At 38.9% G+C, this 14,682-nt stretch overlaps 1 protein-coding gene across 2 annotated transcripts in view; it reads left to right on the top strand.

Annotated features, from left to right (window-relative positions):
• Window positions 1–14,682, top strand: part of LOC132827070 (acyl-CoA dehydrogenase family member 10-like) — a 60,420-nt gene that overhangs the window by 37,659 nt on the left and 8,079 nt on the right. For both annotated transcript variants that reach the window (XM_060843519.1, XM_060843518.1), the window contains exons 13-18: window positions 3,405–3,811; window positions 6,249–6,389; window positions 6,498–6,635; window positions 8,582–8,672; window positions 9,885–10,043; window positions 12,179–12,351. In XM_060843519.1, coding sequence (XP_060699502.1) covers window positions 3,405–3,811; window positions 6,249–6,389; window positions 6,498–6,635; window positions 8,582–8,672; window positions 9,885–10,043; window positions 12,179–12,351 — 1,109 coding nt within the window. The remainder of the gene's footprint in view (window positions 1–3,404; window positions 3,812–6,248; window positions 6,390–6,497; window positions 6,636–8,581; window positions 8,673–9,884; window positions 10,044–12,178; window positions 12,352–14,682) is intronic.

A 14,682-nucleotide genomic window follows, 5' to 3' on the forward strand; every position in this document is an offset into this window, starting at 1 on the left:
AGCAGGTCAGGCAGCATCCAATGAGCACTAGAATCGACATTTCGGACATAAGCCCTTCTTCGGGAATGTTGGGGGGAAACTGAGAGATAAATAGGAGGGTGGGGGTGGACAGAGTGAGGTAGCTGGGAAAGCAATAGGTAAATGCAGGTGGGCGGTAATGGTGATAGGTCAGAGGGGAGGGTAAGGAAGATGGACATGTAGGACAGTTCAAGAGTGCGGTGTCGAGTTGGAGGATTGGATTTGGGATGAGGTGGGGGGTGGGGAGATGAGGAAACTGGTGAAGTCAACGTTGATGCTGTGTGGTTGGAGAGTCCCAAGGCGGAAGATGAGGCGTTCTTCCTCCAGAAGTTGGGTGGCTTGGATTTGGCAGTGGAGGAGACCCAGGACTTGCATGTCCTCGGCGAAGTGGAAGGGGGAGTTGAAGTGGTCGGCCACAGGGCGGTGGTGTTGTTTGGTGCGTGTGTCCCGGAGATGTTCCCTGAATGTTCCACGACTTGGCGTCCTGTCTCCCCAGTATACAGGAGACCACATCGAGAGCAACGGACACAGTAGATGAGGTGTTTAGATGTGCAGGAAAATCTCTGCCGCATAGAGTTATATGGAAGGATACTTTGGGGCCTTGGATGGAGATGAAGGGTTAGGTGTGGGCACAGGTTTTACATCTATTGTGACAGTTGAAAGTGTGTTGCTGGAAAAGCACAGCAGGTCAGGCAGCATCTGAGGAGCAGGAGAATAAGAAAGGGCTTATCAGCTCCATCTGTTGTGGCAGCAAGGGAAGGTGCCAGGCGTAGAGGATGGGTTGGTGGGTGGGCATGGAGCTAATGAGGGAGTCATGGAGGGAATGGTCTCTGTGGAATACCGATATTACGACACATAATAATGGGACAAGTTCAGCACAGCTGAAAGAGTTGACCATGATAGGAATTGTTGCATTGTTTCAGCCTTGTCTTTTGCAGTGTTGTGCTGGGCTTCCTCATCATTGAGGATGGGGATGTTTGTAGAACCTTGTTTAATTGCTGCTGACCATTTACAACTAGATGTGGCAAGTCTGCAGAGCTTAGATCTGATCCATTGATTGTGAAATTGCTTAGTCCTGTTTATTATTTGGTGCTTGCACTGTTTGGCATGTAAATAATCTCGTATTGGAGGTTCATATCTCATTTTTAGGTATGCCAGATGCCTCTCCTGTCATGACCACCTACATGCTTTATTCAATCAGGGTCAATCCCTGATTTTATGGTACTGGGAGAAGAAAGGATGTGCCAGGCCATGAGGTTGCAGATTTTGTTTGAGCACTGCTGATGGCCCACAGCACTTCATTGCTGTCCAGTCTTGAGTTGCTGAATCTGTTTTAAGTCTATCCCGTGCAGTACCACACAGCACAATGGAGGGTATCCTCATCATTATGAAAGGACTTCATCCCTGCAAGGACTATGCAGCAGTCATTTCTGTTGATACTGTCAGGAACAGATACATCTGTGGCAAGCAGATTGGTGAGGATGAAAAGTATGTTTTCTTTCTTGTTGGTTCTGTTACTACCTGTCGCAGAACCAGTCTAGCTGTAATGTTCTTTAATACCTGATCAGCTCAGTCAGTTAATGGTGCTACTGAACCACAGTGATGGACAATGAATTTCCCACCCAGCATATATCCTGCACTTTTGCTTACTTCAGTGCTTCCTCCAAGTGGTATTTACCATGGAAGGTTACTGATATATCAGCTGAGGAGGAGACAATGTTAAGGACACTTACCATTTAATTGTATAGCACTGTGCTGCCACCTCTACTGGGTCTGTCTTGCAAGTTGGACTTGCCATACCCAACTGAAAATGTGTTGCTGGTCAAAGCACAGCAGGCCAGGCAGCATCTCAGGAATAGAGAATTCGACGTTTCGAGCATAAGCCCTTCATCAGGAATGAAGGGCTTATGCTCGAAACGTCGAATTCTCTATTCCTGAGATGCTGCCTGGCCTGCTGTGCTTTGACCAGCAACACATTTTCAGCTGTGATCTCCAGCATCTGCAGACCTCATTTTTTACTTGCCATACCCAAGTATAGTGACGTATTATCTGGGACTTTGTAAGTTATGATTCTGTAAGTATGACCATTTCAGGCTGTTGCTTGCTTAATCTCTAAGATAGCTCTCCCAGTTTTAGTTCTAAATCCCAGATGTTGGTAAGAAGGACTTTGCAGGGGCAACAGGGCTGTGTTTGCCATTGTTGTTTCCAGAATCTACATTAAATGTCAGCTGCCAGATCCCAGCCCTTTACTCCACCATATCTAAGTAAAATTTGAATCATGTTTTCCTCTCAAGGTATCTATCACTAGCACAGATCATGTGGCGCTTGTAAGCTTACTGACAGTATTTCCAGTGCTCCATTTAGATCATTGATATAAATTGTTAATGAACTATTAAAGGCTAATGCACAACTTTTATAAGATTCCACCTGTAACCAGTTTCCACTATTAGTGAAAAGTTTTTCCAATCCAGCCTAGATCTGCTTTCCAATCCCACATTATCTATTAGAATCTAATGTAAATATTGAAATTGTACATTTGAATTTTCAGCATTTACAATGTTCTCTTGGCTATCTCTCAGCAATCTAGTAGCCCCCTAGAAGAGTTCATCCAGTTTTTACAATATGACCTTTTCCACCAACCATATTGCATGTTTGTAATAATCCCTTCTCTGTAAAGAGAATCTCAAATGATCCTTTCTCTTAGCCAAGTGAATGAGCCTAAATTTCCTGACTGTGACATTTTGCCCTTTCAAGATATCAGTAAATGAATATTGATTAGAGAAGGCAATATAAAAGAACACTTTCTATTCTTGCTCACATATATAAAGAAGAAAGGTGTTTTCACAACATTCTAATGCATTTTATAATTACCTTTAAAGTTATACATTGTTGTTTTGTGACAAACATAGTGATCATTTTGCACATACCAAGTCATTAGTACAATGCTTTGCTTTAATATTTCAGCTGAGATATGGCATCAACAGTGTAAAAGTTACTATTTATTGCAGCACTGAACCAGAGCTTAGACTCTATGTTCTAGTCCGAGAGGTTGAGCTTGGAACCTCTAATTCAATTGAGAGGGTTAACATTGAATCAAGCTAATATTGTGTTGGTGGTTGTCTACCTTCGATGAAACAATGCAATGAACATGATCTTCTCTTCCTGAATGTCTTCAGCACAGTTTCTCAATATAATACAATGCTTAATAAATGTTCTGTCAATATATTACTAGCCCTTATATATTTATTCTATTAAAAGCTTGTCCAATAGTGAAATATTTAATCAACTCTATGATATCCAAATTAGAATCTTTACCATCATTGCACACATCCTGAGATGTGCACATTTCCATAATCTCATCTTTCTTTTTGCAATGTTCTGTTTAGGTCAGGCAAGTTCAACTAAAGCTGAAACAGCTGGAAAACTTGTAGAGAGCACAGCTGAGTTGTCCTGGATGTTTGCTATAAGAGAAGGATTCAGAAAATTCAAATCAATCCCTACTAGAAATCCAAATCCTCCAGTGAGAAAGTATTCTACATGGAACAGACAGAGATCATCAGCAACAAACTTTTTATCTACTCTTTCACTTAATAACCATTCCAAACATTTGCTATCAGTCCATAAAGGACATTTAATTATCTCGCCTGAAGGGCTATCTCCTCGGGTCCAAGAGTTGTACCACCAGCTGACTATGTTCATGGATAAACACATCTATCCTCTGGAACGGGAACTAACGGACCACCAGAGGGATGAAAATCGATGGACTCCAAATCCTAAAATGGAGAAACTAAAAGTATGTTTAATTGCTGTAAAGGATATTCAGAATCTCTACATTTTGAAATAATTTAGACCAGGTCAAACCTCTAGAAATAATTTTTAACAAAAATGTTATGGAGCAACTGCTCTGTACTGGGGTTAAAGTAGAAAAGAGAGAATTGGAGAGATTTTCTTTCACAAAACATGATATCATAACGTGATATATTTTATAGACTGAATTAAAGGAAAAAATAATGGTTTTATAAGACTTTCTCCAATTTGAAGCAATTTTGGAAAATAAATTGTTAAGAAAATAATAAATGTTTAATTACCTTTTCATTTTCATATACAGTCGGAGGATGCTCCATTCATTACAATAGGGAAATCTTTCACTGAATACACTAGTGAAATATTCTGCAGTTTGAAAACTAGGTTGATCTTCAGTACCAAACTCAGATGATGCTTGTCGGAGCTGTTCACTTACCATAGAAGTTATAGAGTGGCATAGAATTCCAAAAGAATTAGGGAGATAAAAGAAATGTAATACAGAATTCTCTTGTAACAACAAGGTTCTTCGTAAGAGGGAAGAGATCATGAACATCAAGATAGACAAAGTATGAATGTGGAAACAGAATAATTTTTAAAAGGTGTGTAATGATCCCATCTGTTACTACTGGATGAGTTAGATTCGAGAATGAAATCTGGCCCAATGGATTTTTTTTTTCAATTTAATGTGGCAGTCTTTTATTGAAACATGAACACAAAACTAAAGTTTGGTGTGCAAAAGAAAGATTGGAAAATAAAACAAATTAATCTATCAATATACAATACAAATTAAAAGATTTCAAGCACTGAACAAAACAAAATCCCATTTACTCCCAACTCCATTACTTTACAGTTAATCAAAATGGAGAGATATTTTCCTTCTCCATCACAACTGTAGGTTGATTTAACTGCTTCTTTCCACCTCTGGTCCTGTGAGCTGCAAAGCATTTTTCTTTGACTCTCACAACTTGAGATTCTTACACTGAGATGTGTTCCCTTTAATGATCGAAACAAACTCTGTCTTTCTAGGATAGGCTATACTTACATCTGACCTCAGACATTGAGCTCAACAAGGTTTTCCATCTCTAGATTTTTTCCAGCCAAAATCAATCCTGATTATTCTGAACTGAAATAAACATAAAACACTTCAATGTCTTCTATCCTCTGTTCATAAAACCCCACAGAATAGACAAAATTCCATCCAGGAGGCCTTCGGGCATCTGCTTTCTGGCACATACAGTTTTAAAATCATGATTCCAACGACCCTGAACTAATTAATTAAATCCCTTTGCAAAAAAAATCGTATGCCACTCGTTTTAAATCCAAACTCTTAAAAAGTGATAATATATAAATTACCCACCTTTCATCATAGATGGCAGAAATGTTTGAATCACAAAATCCTTACATTATGGAAACAGGCCCTTCAGCCCAACAAGTCCACACCAACCCTCTGAAGAATAACCCACCCAGACACATACCCTACCCTATTATCTAACATTTACCCCTGACTAATGTACCTAACCTACACATCCCTGAATACTATGGGCAATTTCGCATGGCTAATTCACCTAACCTGCACATCTTTGGATTGTGGGAGGAAACCGGAGCACTTGGTGGAAACCCACGCAGACATGGTGAGAACGTGCAAACTCCAAACAGACAGTTGCCTGAGACTGGAATCGAACCTGGGTCCCTGGCACTGTGAGTCACCGTGCTGCCCATGTTTTGTTGAAACTTGAGAATTGAAGACGAGTGGAAATCTAATAAGATTGAAAAGTTTAGGCATAGTGTTTAAATGCTCTGTCGACAGAAACTTCTGACAGGAGAGGAATGGTTCAAAATTGACAGCAGACCTGAGTTGGAGTTGGTTATGCACAGGACTGAGGAAATTTGCAAAGGTGGAGTGGAACTTAAAAGTGAGGGCATTTGTAATCAAAGATTACATTTTTGAAGTTTGTGTATTGAGGCTAACAAGCCACCAGAAGTCAGTAAGAATGGGAGTGCAAGATGAACATGATAAAATGTGGGTAGCAGAGTTTGTATGTAGTTAACAGAATCTGGGATTTGCAGTTATATGTGATGGGAGTCCAGTGTAAATTGGAGTCATCAAAATTATGTGTATTTTACAGTTTAAGGGGTGAGGAGATTAGAGCCATAAAATTATTTTTACCATTTAACATTTTAATCATTCCAGTTAGTACTTTTCTATTGAAATCTTTGCACTCTCAAATGCAAATATCAAAAACAACTAGAAAGTGCCTGGGTTAGACATTCACAGCAAGTCATTCCATATTGATAACATATTATTTTGTTCTGAGGACTGGTGGTTCATTGTATATGGTGGCAGATGATTTGTTTGGATGTAAATGACTGGAAAATGTTTTCTGTAGATAGTGACTAAGCCAAAAGATTACATTTTGCACTTGCAGACTGAAGCTAAAGCTAAAGGTCTTTGGAACCTGTTTTTACCATTGAAAACTGATCCTGAGATCAAATATGGTGCTGGACTGACAAATCTGGAGTATGCCCACCTTTGTGAGGTCATGGGGAGGTCTCTACATGCTCCTGAGGTACTATAATTATTTGTGAGTCTTTGTTAAACGAATCTATTTACTTTTCTTGGCATGGCCTATTTAAATTTATTCCATGAGTTTAAGTTGTGTCACTCTATCTTACAGGCTTTCAACTGTTCTGCACCAGATACAGGGAACATGGAGATCCTGTTGAAATATGGGACTGAAGCACAGAAGGAACAGTGGCTTCTACCGTTATTAGAAGGAAAAATTAGATCATGTTTTGCCATGACTGAGCCCCATGTAAAACAAATATTCTGAATTTCTAACTCCTATTTAAAACATTGTCAGTGAAGCCCTGAAATATATTTTGTTTTTATTTTTAAGGATAATCATTTCATTAATGGAAAATACATCAGCAAATAAATTGACATTACTCAAATTCTACTGGTGCCCTAATGTAGTTGAGTTCAAAATACAGATTGGGCTGTAGCAATACTGGGAGATAAATTCAATACCTGGGATATTAGTATCTGAATGAGTTAAGTATTATTTTAGACCCCAAAGAAAATGAGGGAAAAAAGGAAATAGCAAATGATTGAACAGGTATTTTTCAACCGTCTTCACAGTGGGGGATACAAATAACATCTCAGAAGCAAAGGTGAATTAGGAAGTGGGGGTTAGGGACGATCTTAGGAAAATCACAATCTCCAGACAAGTGGTACTGAGTAAATTGTCAGTGTTGTGGGCTGACAATTGGCCTGTCCTGATGGCCTTTATTCACAGGTCTTAAGTTACTAGTGAGATAGTTGATGCATTGGTTTTAATTTTCCAAAACTCACTTGATTCCATTAGTTGGAAGATAGTTAGTGGAAATCCTTTGTTCAAAAAGAGGAAGAAACGGAAAGCAGGGAAATTGTAATTAGTTTTCTTAAGGTCTGTCAAAGAGAAAATGTTAGAAGCTATCATAAAAGGAGTTACAGTAGAGCACTTCAATAAATAACTTTGATAAAGGCAGACTCAATGGATTTGTGAAAGGGAAGTCATGTCTGCCCAATCTATAGGAGTTCTTTGAGGAGATGAAGTACTGTACATAAAAGGGAAATGGTGGATGTATTGCACTTAGATTTCCAGAAAGTATTTAATAAGGTGCCACATCAAAGATTATTGTGGCAAAGAAAAGTTCATGGTGTGGGGAGTAACATATTGGCATGGATAGAAGATTAACTAGCTAACAGGAAAGGGAAAGTAGATGTAAATGAGTTTACTTTTTCCAGCTGGCAAGATGTAATGAGTGGTGTCCCACAGGGATCAGTACTGAACAGTTTACAACTTATATAAATAAAGTGGATGAAGGGACAGAAGGTATGATTACGAAATTTGCTGATGCCACAAAGATAGAAGTTAAAAATCACACAACACCAGGTTATAGTCCAACAGATTTATTTGGAAGTACAAGCTTTCGGAGCACTCCTCCTTTTCCACATCATGACAAAGGAAAGTAAGCTGTGAAGAGGACACAAGAAAGGTACAAAAGACAGAATCATACAGTCCCTACAGTGCAGAAGCAAGCCATGAAATCCACACTGACCCTCCAAATAGCATCCCATCCAGACCCATTCCTCCATCCTAACCCTGTAACCCTGCATTAGCCATGGCTAATCCATCTAGCCTGCAATCCCAGGCCAATTTAGCATGGCCAGTCCATCTAACCTGTTTCAGCAGCCCTACGTTTACATTTCAGTGACATCTTGTCAAAGTGTTACTAATGTCTGAAGACTTTGTTTTGCTCTTGTTTAATAAATGAACCATAGAACTAAGGTATGCATCTGTGAGCGTTGATTTTTGATATGTACAGTGTCGCTCTGTCAGCAGAGAGAGCACTACAATCTGCCTCAGTTGGCTAAGATGAAGGGAAATCTCTGCTTGTCTTCACTATCCTTTTACCCTTGTTGGAAGTTGAATTTGTGGACATTGAATGAGGAGAGAAAATGACTGGCCAACAGTCCATGGTTCCAAATGAAGAATGACCATTTTAAATGTGGTGCAGCAATGTCCTTTGAACTATATCCCAAAAATAATTGATATTCTTCAAGGAAGAGGAATTTTATTTTTTTACGTACAGGTACTGAGGTACATTTTGGCATTGGTAAAGTTTCAATTTTAATATTATAGTATCTTTGAAAGGTTACAGACATTCAGAGGTGTCTGGTTAATCCATATCACCTTGTTGTTCTTGCAAAGTGCAGGTTGCATCTTCAGATGCCACAAACATTGAAGCCTCAATTGTTGAAGAGGGAGACAGTTATATCCTGAATGGTCACAAATGGTGGATATCAGGTAAGAATGCTCGAAGAAAGATGCACAACATGATTGGATGAGAATAACCAAATTGAGGTGCAGTTAATATATTGTTTATTTCTTGCTTCAGAAGTTGGAAATACAACAAAAATTGGGATGTAAAGAAGCTGTTTTGCCTGAAAATTCATCTCTTCTAGTTGTGGCATTTTAACTGATGTTCAATAACTTCAGTAGATGTTTTCCTAATTTCGCTCTTTTCTATTCACTTGCCTGTTTGGGTTCATCCTATGTAAACTGCCTTGTATGCACTTTGAAGTCCACTTGTCTTTCCTCAGAGTTAATCAACTTCACACTTAAAGCAGACTTGCATTTTGGGGCAAAGATGTCTTACTGCAATTATATAGAGTCTTAGTGAGAACACATTTGGAGTATTGTGTACAGTTTTAATCTCCTTGCCTAAGAAAATATACACTTACCAAGAGGAAGTGCAGTGAAGGTTCACCAAATAATTTTTTGGGATTGAGTCATTGCCTTTTGTTGCAAGATTAAATTGATTGTCCTTATATTCTCTGGAGTTTAGACTAATGAGAGATGATCTCTTTGATCATACAGAATTCTTACAGGGTCAGCAATGTAAATACAGGAAGAATGTTGTCCTTGGTTACGGTATAGAGCCAGAATACACAGTTTCAAAATAAGGGGCAGGCCATTTGGCAGAGATGAGGAAGTACTTATTTACTCAGAGTGTGATGAATCTTTGGAGCTCTGCCCCAGAGGGCTGTAAAGTTTCTGACATTCAGTGCATTTGAAATTGATAAATGTCTACATCAAGGGAAAATGAGATATTGCAGGAAAATGATGTTGAAGTAGCAGATTAACTATGATCTCATTAAAAGACAGAGCATCCTGTAGGGCTGAATGGTTTGCTCTTATTTCTTATGTTTACACTTGGCATCGATCTTCCTGTTCTTCACTGCACTTTTTTGTATGCTTGCATTCTTTTTGTTACTGCTTAAGTCGCATAACATGATGTAGATATTAAGCTCAAGTTTCATTGAATTTTTCTGCTACCTCATTTAGTATTTTTGTGACTTGGTGACCATAACTAGGAAGTAAATTATAAAGGTGTTACAATTGAATTACTGTGAGCCATGAAACCACTGTTACATAATACTATCTCTGATAACCTCCTGTGATTCCTTATTTTTTTGGGAATGATTGTTCTAATTGCTGCTTTTTATGTTTTGACAGGTGCAATGGATCCTCGCTGCAAACTGTGTGTGTTTATGGGAAAAACCAATCCACAGGCTCATCGTCACAGACAGCAGTCAATGATTCTAGTTTCTATGGATACACCAGGGATGACAGTTATCCGACCCCTATCAGTTTATGGGATGGAAGACCCTCCGGGTAAGGCAGGCTAATACAGGAGCAGTGCCTGTGTGAGGTCAAAGCATGTTGTACAGTTGAGGAATCTGTGTAGATGAGCAGGCTTGTGCTTGACCCTGGCAGAAAGCTTACATTTGGAGGCAACCCAAGACACCATTTGGATCTGATATATCTTGGGTAATGCAGTGTTAGAAATTCTCTTCATCCATTGGCTAAGAGTTCCATCTAGTACATTTGTTTAACCTTGATTTATGATTATTCCATATTCTCAGGCTCTGAGCAGCCTGTAATGTGATGTGAACGTTATGGCCTTGTACAGGGAGACCACAGGTTGGCAGGTGTAAATATGAGAAAGTGTTGTACTGATTCAGAACAGGTGTGATTGTGAGATTGGAAAAAAAGTGGAGGGGACTTGAGTTCTGTACATGACTCTTGTATTTGATTTGAGGGTGCATTGTTGCTGACATTAGGGACTTAAAATATGAAAGTGTTCCAATTTCTAGTTGGCAAGCATAAAATTCACAAAACTGAAATGCCTCTCGTTGTTTTCCATGTGTGGTTCCAATCAAATTAATTGGGAGAAAGCTGAGATTAGATTGACTATAAGTCAAGATAGAAGCCTGTAAAAATTGGTTTTCTCTTGAATATAAAGCAGTCCTTTACTGTGAAGCATTTCACTTGGAAACTTGAACGACATGAAGGATTTTGATAGAGCAAATATGGACAAACTGCTTTGACTAGCAGGAGTCTGATTAACATAGACCAAAAGATAATTAGCATAAAAGCTAAGGAGAGATCAGGAAAAATATTTTAATGTCTGCTGAAGATTCATAATGTATCATTTATCTAGGATCTACATATATTCTATGTAGGATGAAAATTTTATTTTAGTTTTCAGTTCTGTGAAGGTCTTTTTGAAAGAAAATTCAGGAAGTTGTTTTGAACAGCGAATTAGAGCTAGCATTTTGAAGAACCATGTGATTTTCGGAGATATAATTGCTAAGATGTTTGCTGATTTGAGTTTTACAACCCAGAGAGAGATGGGACAGCAGAAGGTTCATTTCGAGAGAAGAGGTCCATAACAGTAGAAATACTGTTAGTTAACAGTGTCCACGCAGTCAGAGTTGGGGAAGTGTCCAAATTTGCTTAGAAGAAAATTCTAGAAGCAGATGGCTGTGGCGATGTCACGGAGGAAAACATTCTGTAAGGTTGTTGAAGACAAATTTTTAAGGAACCTGTGTTAAGTTGTAATAGTGAACCGACTTAGCAACTTATTTGAAGGTTTTGGGGAGAAACATTCAAGAAGCATTTGAGTGAATGCACAGAAATTTGACAAAAAGGTGTCTCAGCTAAGCAAGAAACTTTCATGTGGAGATAGAAATGATTCTTCACTGAGCTTTGAATGTCTGTAAGAGTCTTGCTGAGGGTAACAGGGATTATTTTTTGTTCTGATGTTTGGAATGAGGTTGTTCTTGTATAGTGTACTATATTGTTTTGTTGTTTTGTTAAAAGTACATTGACATCCTCTTGTTATATTTTTCAGTCTCTCACCTCCACAATAAACAAAAAGAAAAACTAAAAGTTTTGGTCTATCAAGGCAGGTCTCATTGTGGCTTGTCCGCTATTATCATTGGCTGGGATCATAAGAAATGTAACAAGTTGTACGCAGTGCTGAAAAGAGTGGTGGAAGCAGAATCAATGCTAATTATCAAAGGGCAATTGAACAATATGTACTTGAAAAGGAAATTGATCAATGTGGAAAAGGGCAGGCCAGTAGGAACAATGAGGTTTTTTTTTAAGAAGTGCTAGTACAGCCACGCAAGGCTGCCTTCTATCTATGAAAATAAACTGTAAGCTGGATGGCTCAGCTGAGAACTATTGTGTCTGCCCACCAAGGTCACAGCATAGTAATGTTTCCTGAATAGGTTTTCTGTGACTAGTCTGGAGAGCAAGCACTGGAAGTCTTTCCAGGTGCCAAGACAGGAGAGAAGGGAGAATTGATCTAGTTTGATTGGAGCGATGGGAAAGGTGTAGAAATGACGCAACAGTCTGAACTGTGAGTGAGAAGAGAGATGATCCAGATGTAATAGTGAGAGCAGAGAGATATTGCTGTAGGTGTGATTGGGCATAAAAATACACCTATTACTCTACTGCAGGAGGTCATGGCGAACTTCTATTTGAAAATGTTCGAGTGTCAAAAGAGAATATTCTATTGGGGCCTGGCCAAGGGTTTGAAATTGCTCAAGGAAGGCTTGGACCAGGAAGGATACACCACTGTATGCGACTCATTGGCTATGCAGATCGAGCATTACAACTCATGAAGGAGCGGGTGAGTATCTTAAACTGAGTGAAGTTGATCACTGATGCCTTCATTCAAATCTAGACCAATAAAGATGTTGAAAAGTATCCCTGACTGACTGTTTAATGCAATCTCACATTGCTTTTTACTGATATCAGGGTAAATGTCCTGAGTAAATTTCAGAGATATTTTAACAATATAACATTCTCTGAAAATGAAATAATTTACTTTATTGTAAAGCATTTTATCCTGCATTAAATGAATGCTGTTTTGATTCCCTTAATATGTCTTCAAACTTTTAAACTCCATACAATAGCAATGTTGCAGTATTATCTTCATCTTCAAGGTTTTAAACTCCAACGCTGTATTCTTGTCTTCTACTAACATTTTAAGTGCTGTATCCTGGTAATACTACTGTGTTTTACTTCTTTTAAATTTTAAATTCTACTAAATAGCAATACTAAATCTCTGAGTTGCTTATTGGGAATTACCCTCCTTTTTTCTGATCAAAGTGGTAGTTTGGCACCCTTTGCACAAAAATGGAAATTTTCTCACATTCTGCACTCTAAATGGAGTTTACCCACTTCTTCAGGGGCATTGTTGATGTTTCCCCACCTTTCAATAAAAGGATGAATTCCGCTCAAGATTGCAGTTTCAGTAGGTAAAAAGAATTTTTTTTACATAGCCTCATTTTTCATGAGAATAAAAAAGGGACTGACAAGATCTGCTACATTCTCATGGTAACACCTTAACCAATCAGAGCTTACCAGCCTGGTCGAAGAACTAGGATTGTCAGTCAGGTGTTCTTTTTGCATATCCATTGCCAAAGATAACCCTTTCTCAGGCTGTATAAATTAGTGTCCCTTTTTTCAAGTCCATTTCTTGTATCCTTTAGTACTTGCTATGATTATAATAATTCCATTGTGTTATGACACAGAAACAGACAGCCAAACCTAATCACGAAATTAAACAGCAAGTTAATCTAATTAATGTCTATGCTCCAAACCTGAAACATATGTTTTCAGCCTTCATTCACACAAAACAAAGACAAACGCAGTTAAAGGATAAATAAAAATACAAAAACTGGCCAGTGATAGAGTCATAGAGACGTACAGCATGGAAACAGACCCTTCGGTCCAACTCGTCCATGCCGACCAGATATCCCAACCCAATCTAGTCCCACCTGCCAGCATATCCCTCCAAACCCTTCCTATTCATATACCCATCTAGATGCCTTTTTAATATTGCAGTTGTACTAGCCTCCACGACTTCTTCTGGCAGCTCATTCCACACACGTACCACCCTCTAAGTGAAAAAGGTCTCTTTTATATCTTTCCCCTCTCACCCTAAACCTATGCCCTCTGGTTCTGGACTCCCCGACCCCAGGGAAAAGACTTTGTTTATTTATCCCATCCATGCCCTTCATGATTTTACAAACCTCTATAAGGTCACGCCTTAGCCTCTGACGCTCCAGGGAAAACAGGCCCAGCCTATTCATCCTCTCCCCGTATCTCAAATCCTCCAACCCAGGCAACATCCTTGTAAATCTTTTCTGAATCCTTTCAAGTTTCACAACATCTTTCCAATAGGAAGGAGACCAGAATTGCATGCATTATTCCAACAGTGGCCTAATCAATATCCTGTATAGCAACATGACCTCCCAACACATGTACTCAATACTCTAATAAAGGAAAGCATACCAGAAGTCGTCTTCACTATTCTATTTACCTGCAACTCCACTTTCAAGGAGCTGTGAACCTGTACTCCAAGGTGTCTTTGTTCTGCAACACTCCCTAGGACCTTAGGACCTTAACATTAAGTGTATAAGTCCTGCTAAGATTTGCTTTCCCAAAATGCAGCACCTCACAGTTATCTAAATTAAACTCCATCTGATCAAGATCCTGTTGTAATCTGAGGTAACCCTCTTCACTGTCCACTACACCTCCAATTTTAACTGGTTTTCACAATGTTTTGTTTCACAGGCACAGCTGTAGACTCGTTGTTTGCTTCTCTGGAAGCGTCGATCAGGATTACCTTTTCAGTTCACTCTGGTAAAAGTAATAATACTCTAACTTGGCTTTCTACTCTTTGGGCGGGAAGGGAGATTAAGCAAGGAGCTTTCAAATCTTTATGCAGCGTCATCGCAGCCAAACTCTTCTCTCCAGAAAAAAATAGTTTAAAAAAACAACTTCAGCTCTGGTCCTTCCCCGAAAGATTGACTGTCTTTTCCAGGCTTCAATATCTGACATCTGTTTTAATATAAAGTCTCTTCCAGACTTACTGGAACCAATTCCCAGGTATTAACCTCGTTAATAGCCAACTTCTGCTCTCTGTTAAAACACAATGCTCGCATATCTTCCA

The sequence above is a fragment of the Hemiscyllium ocellatum genome, chromosome 24, assembly GCF_020745735.1.
Source record: "Hemiscyllium ocellatum isolate sHemOce1 chromosome 24, sHemOce1.pat.X.cur, whole genome shotgun sequence".
Taxonomy (NCBI): Eukaryota; Metazoa; Chordata; class Chondrichthyes; order Orectolobiformes; family Hemiscylliidae; genus Hemiscyllium; species Hemiscyllium ocellatum.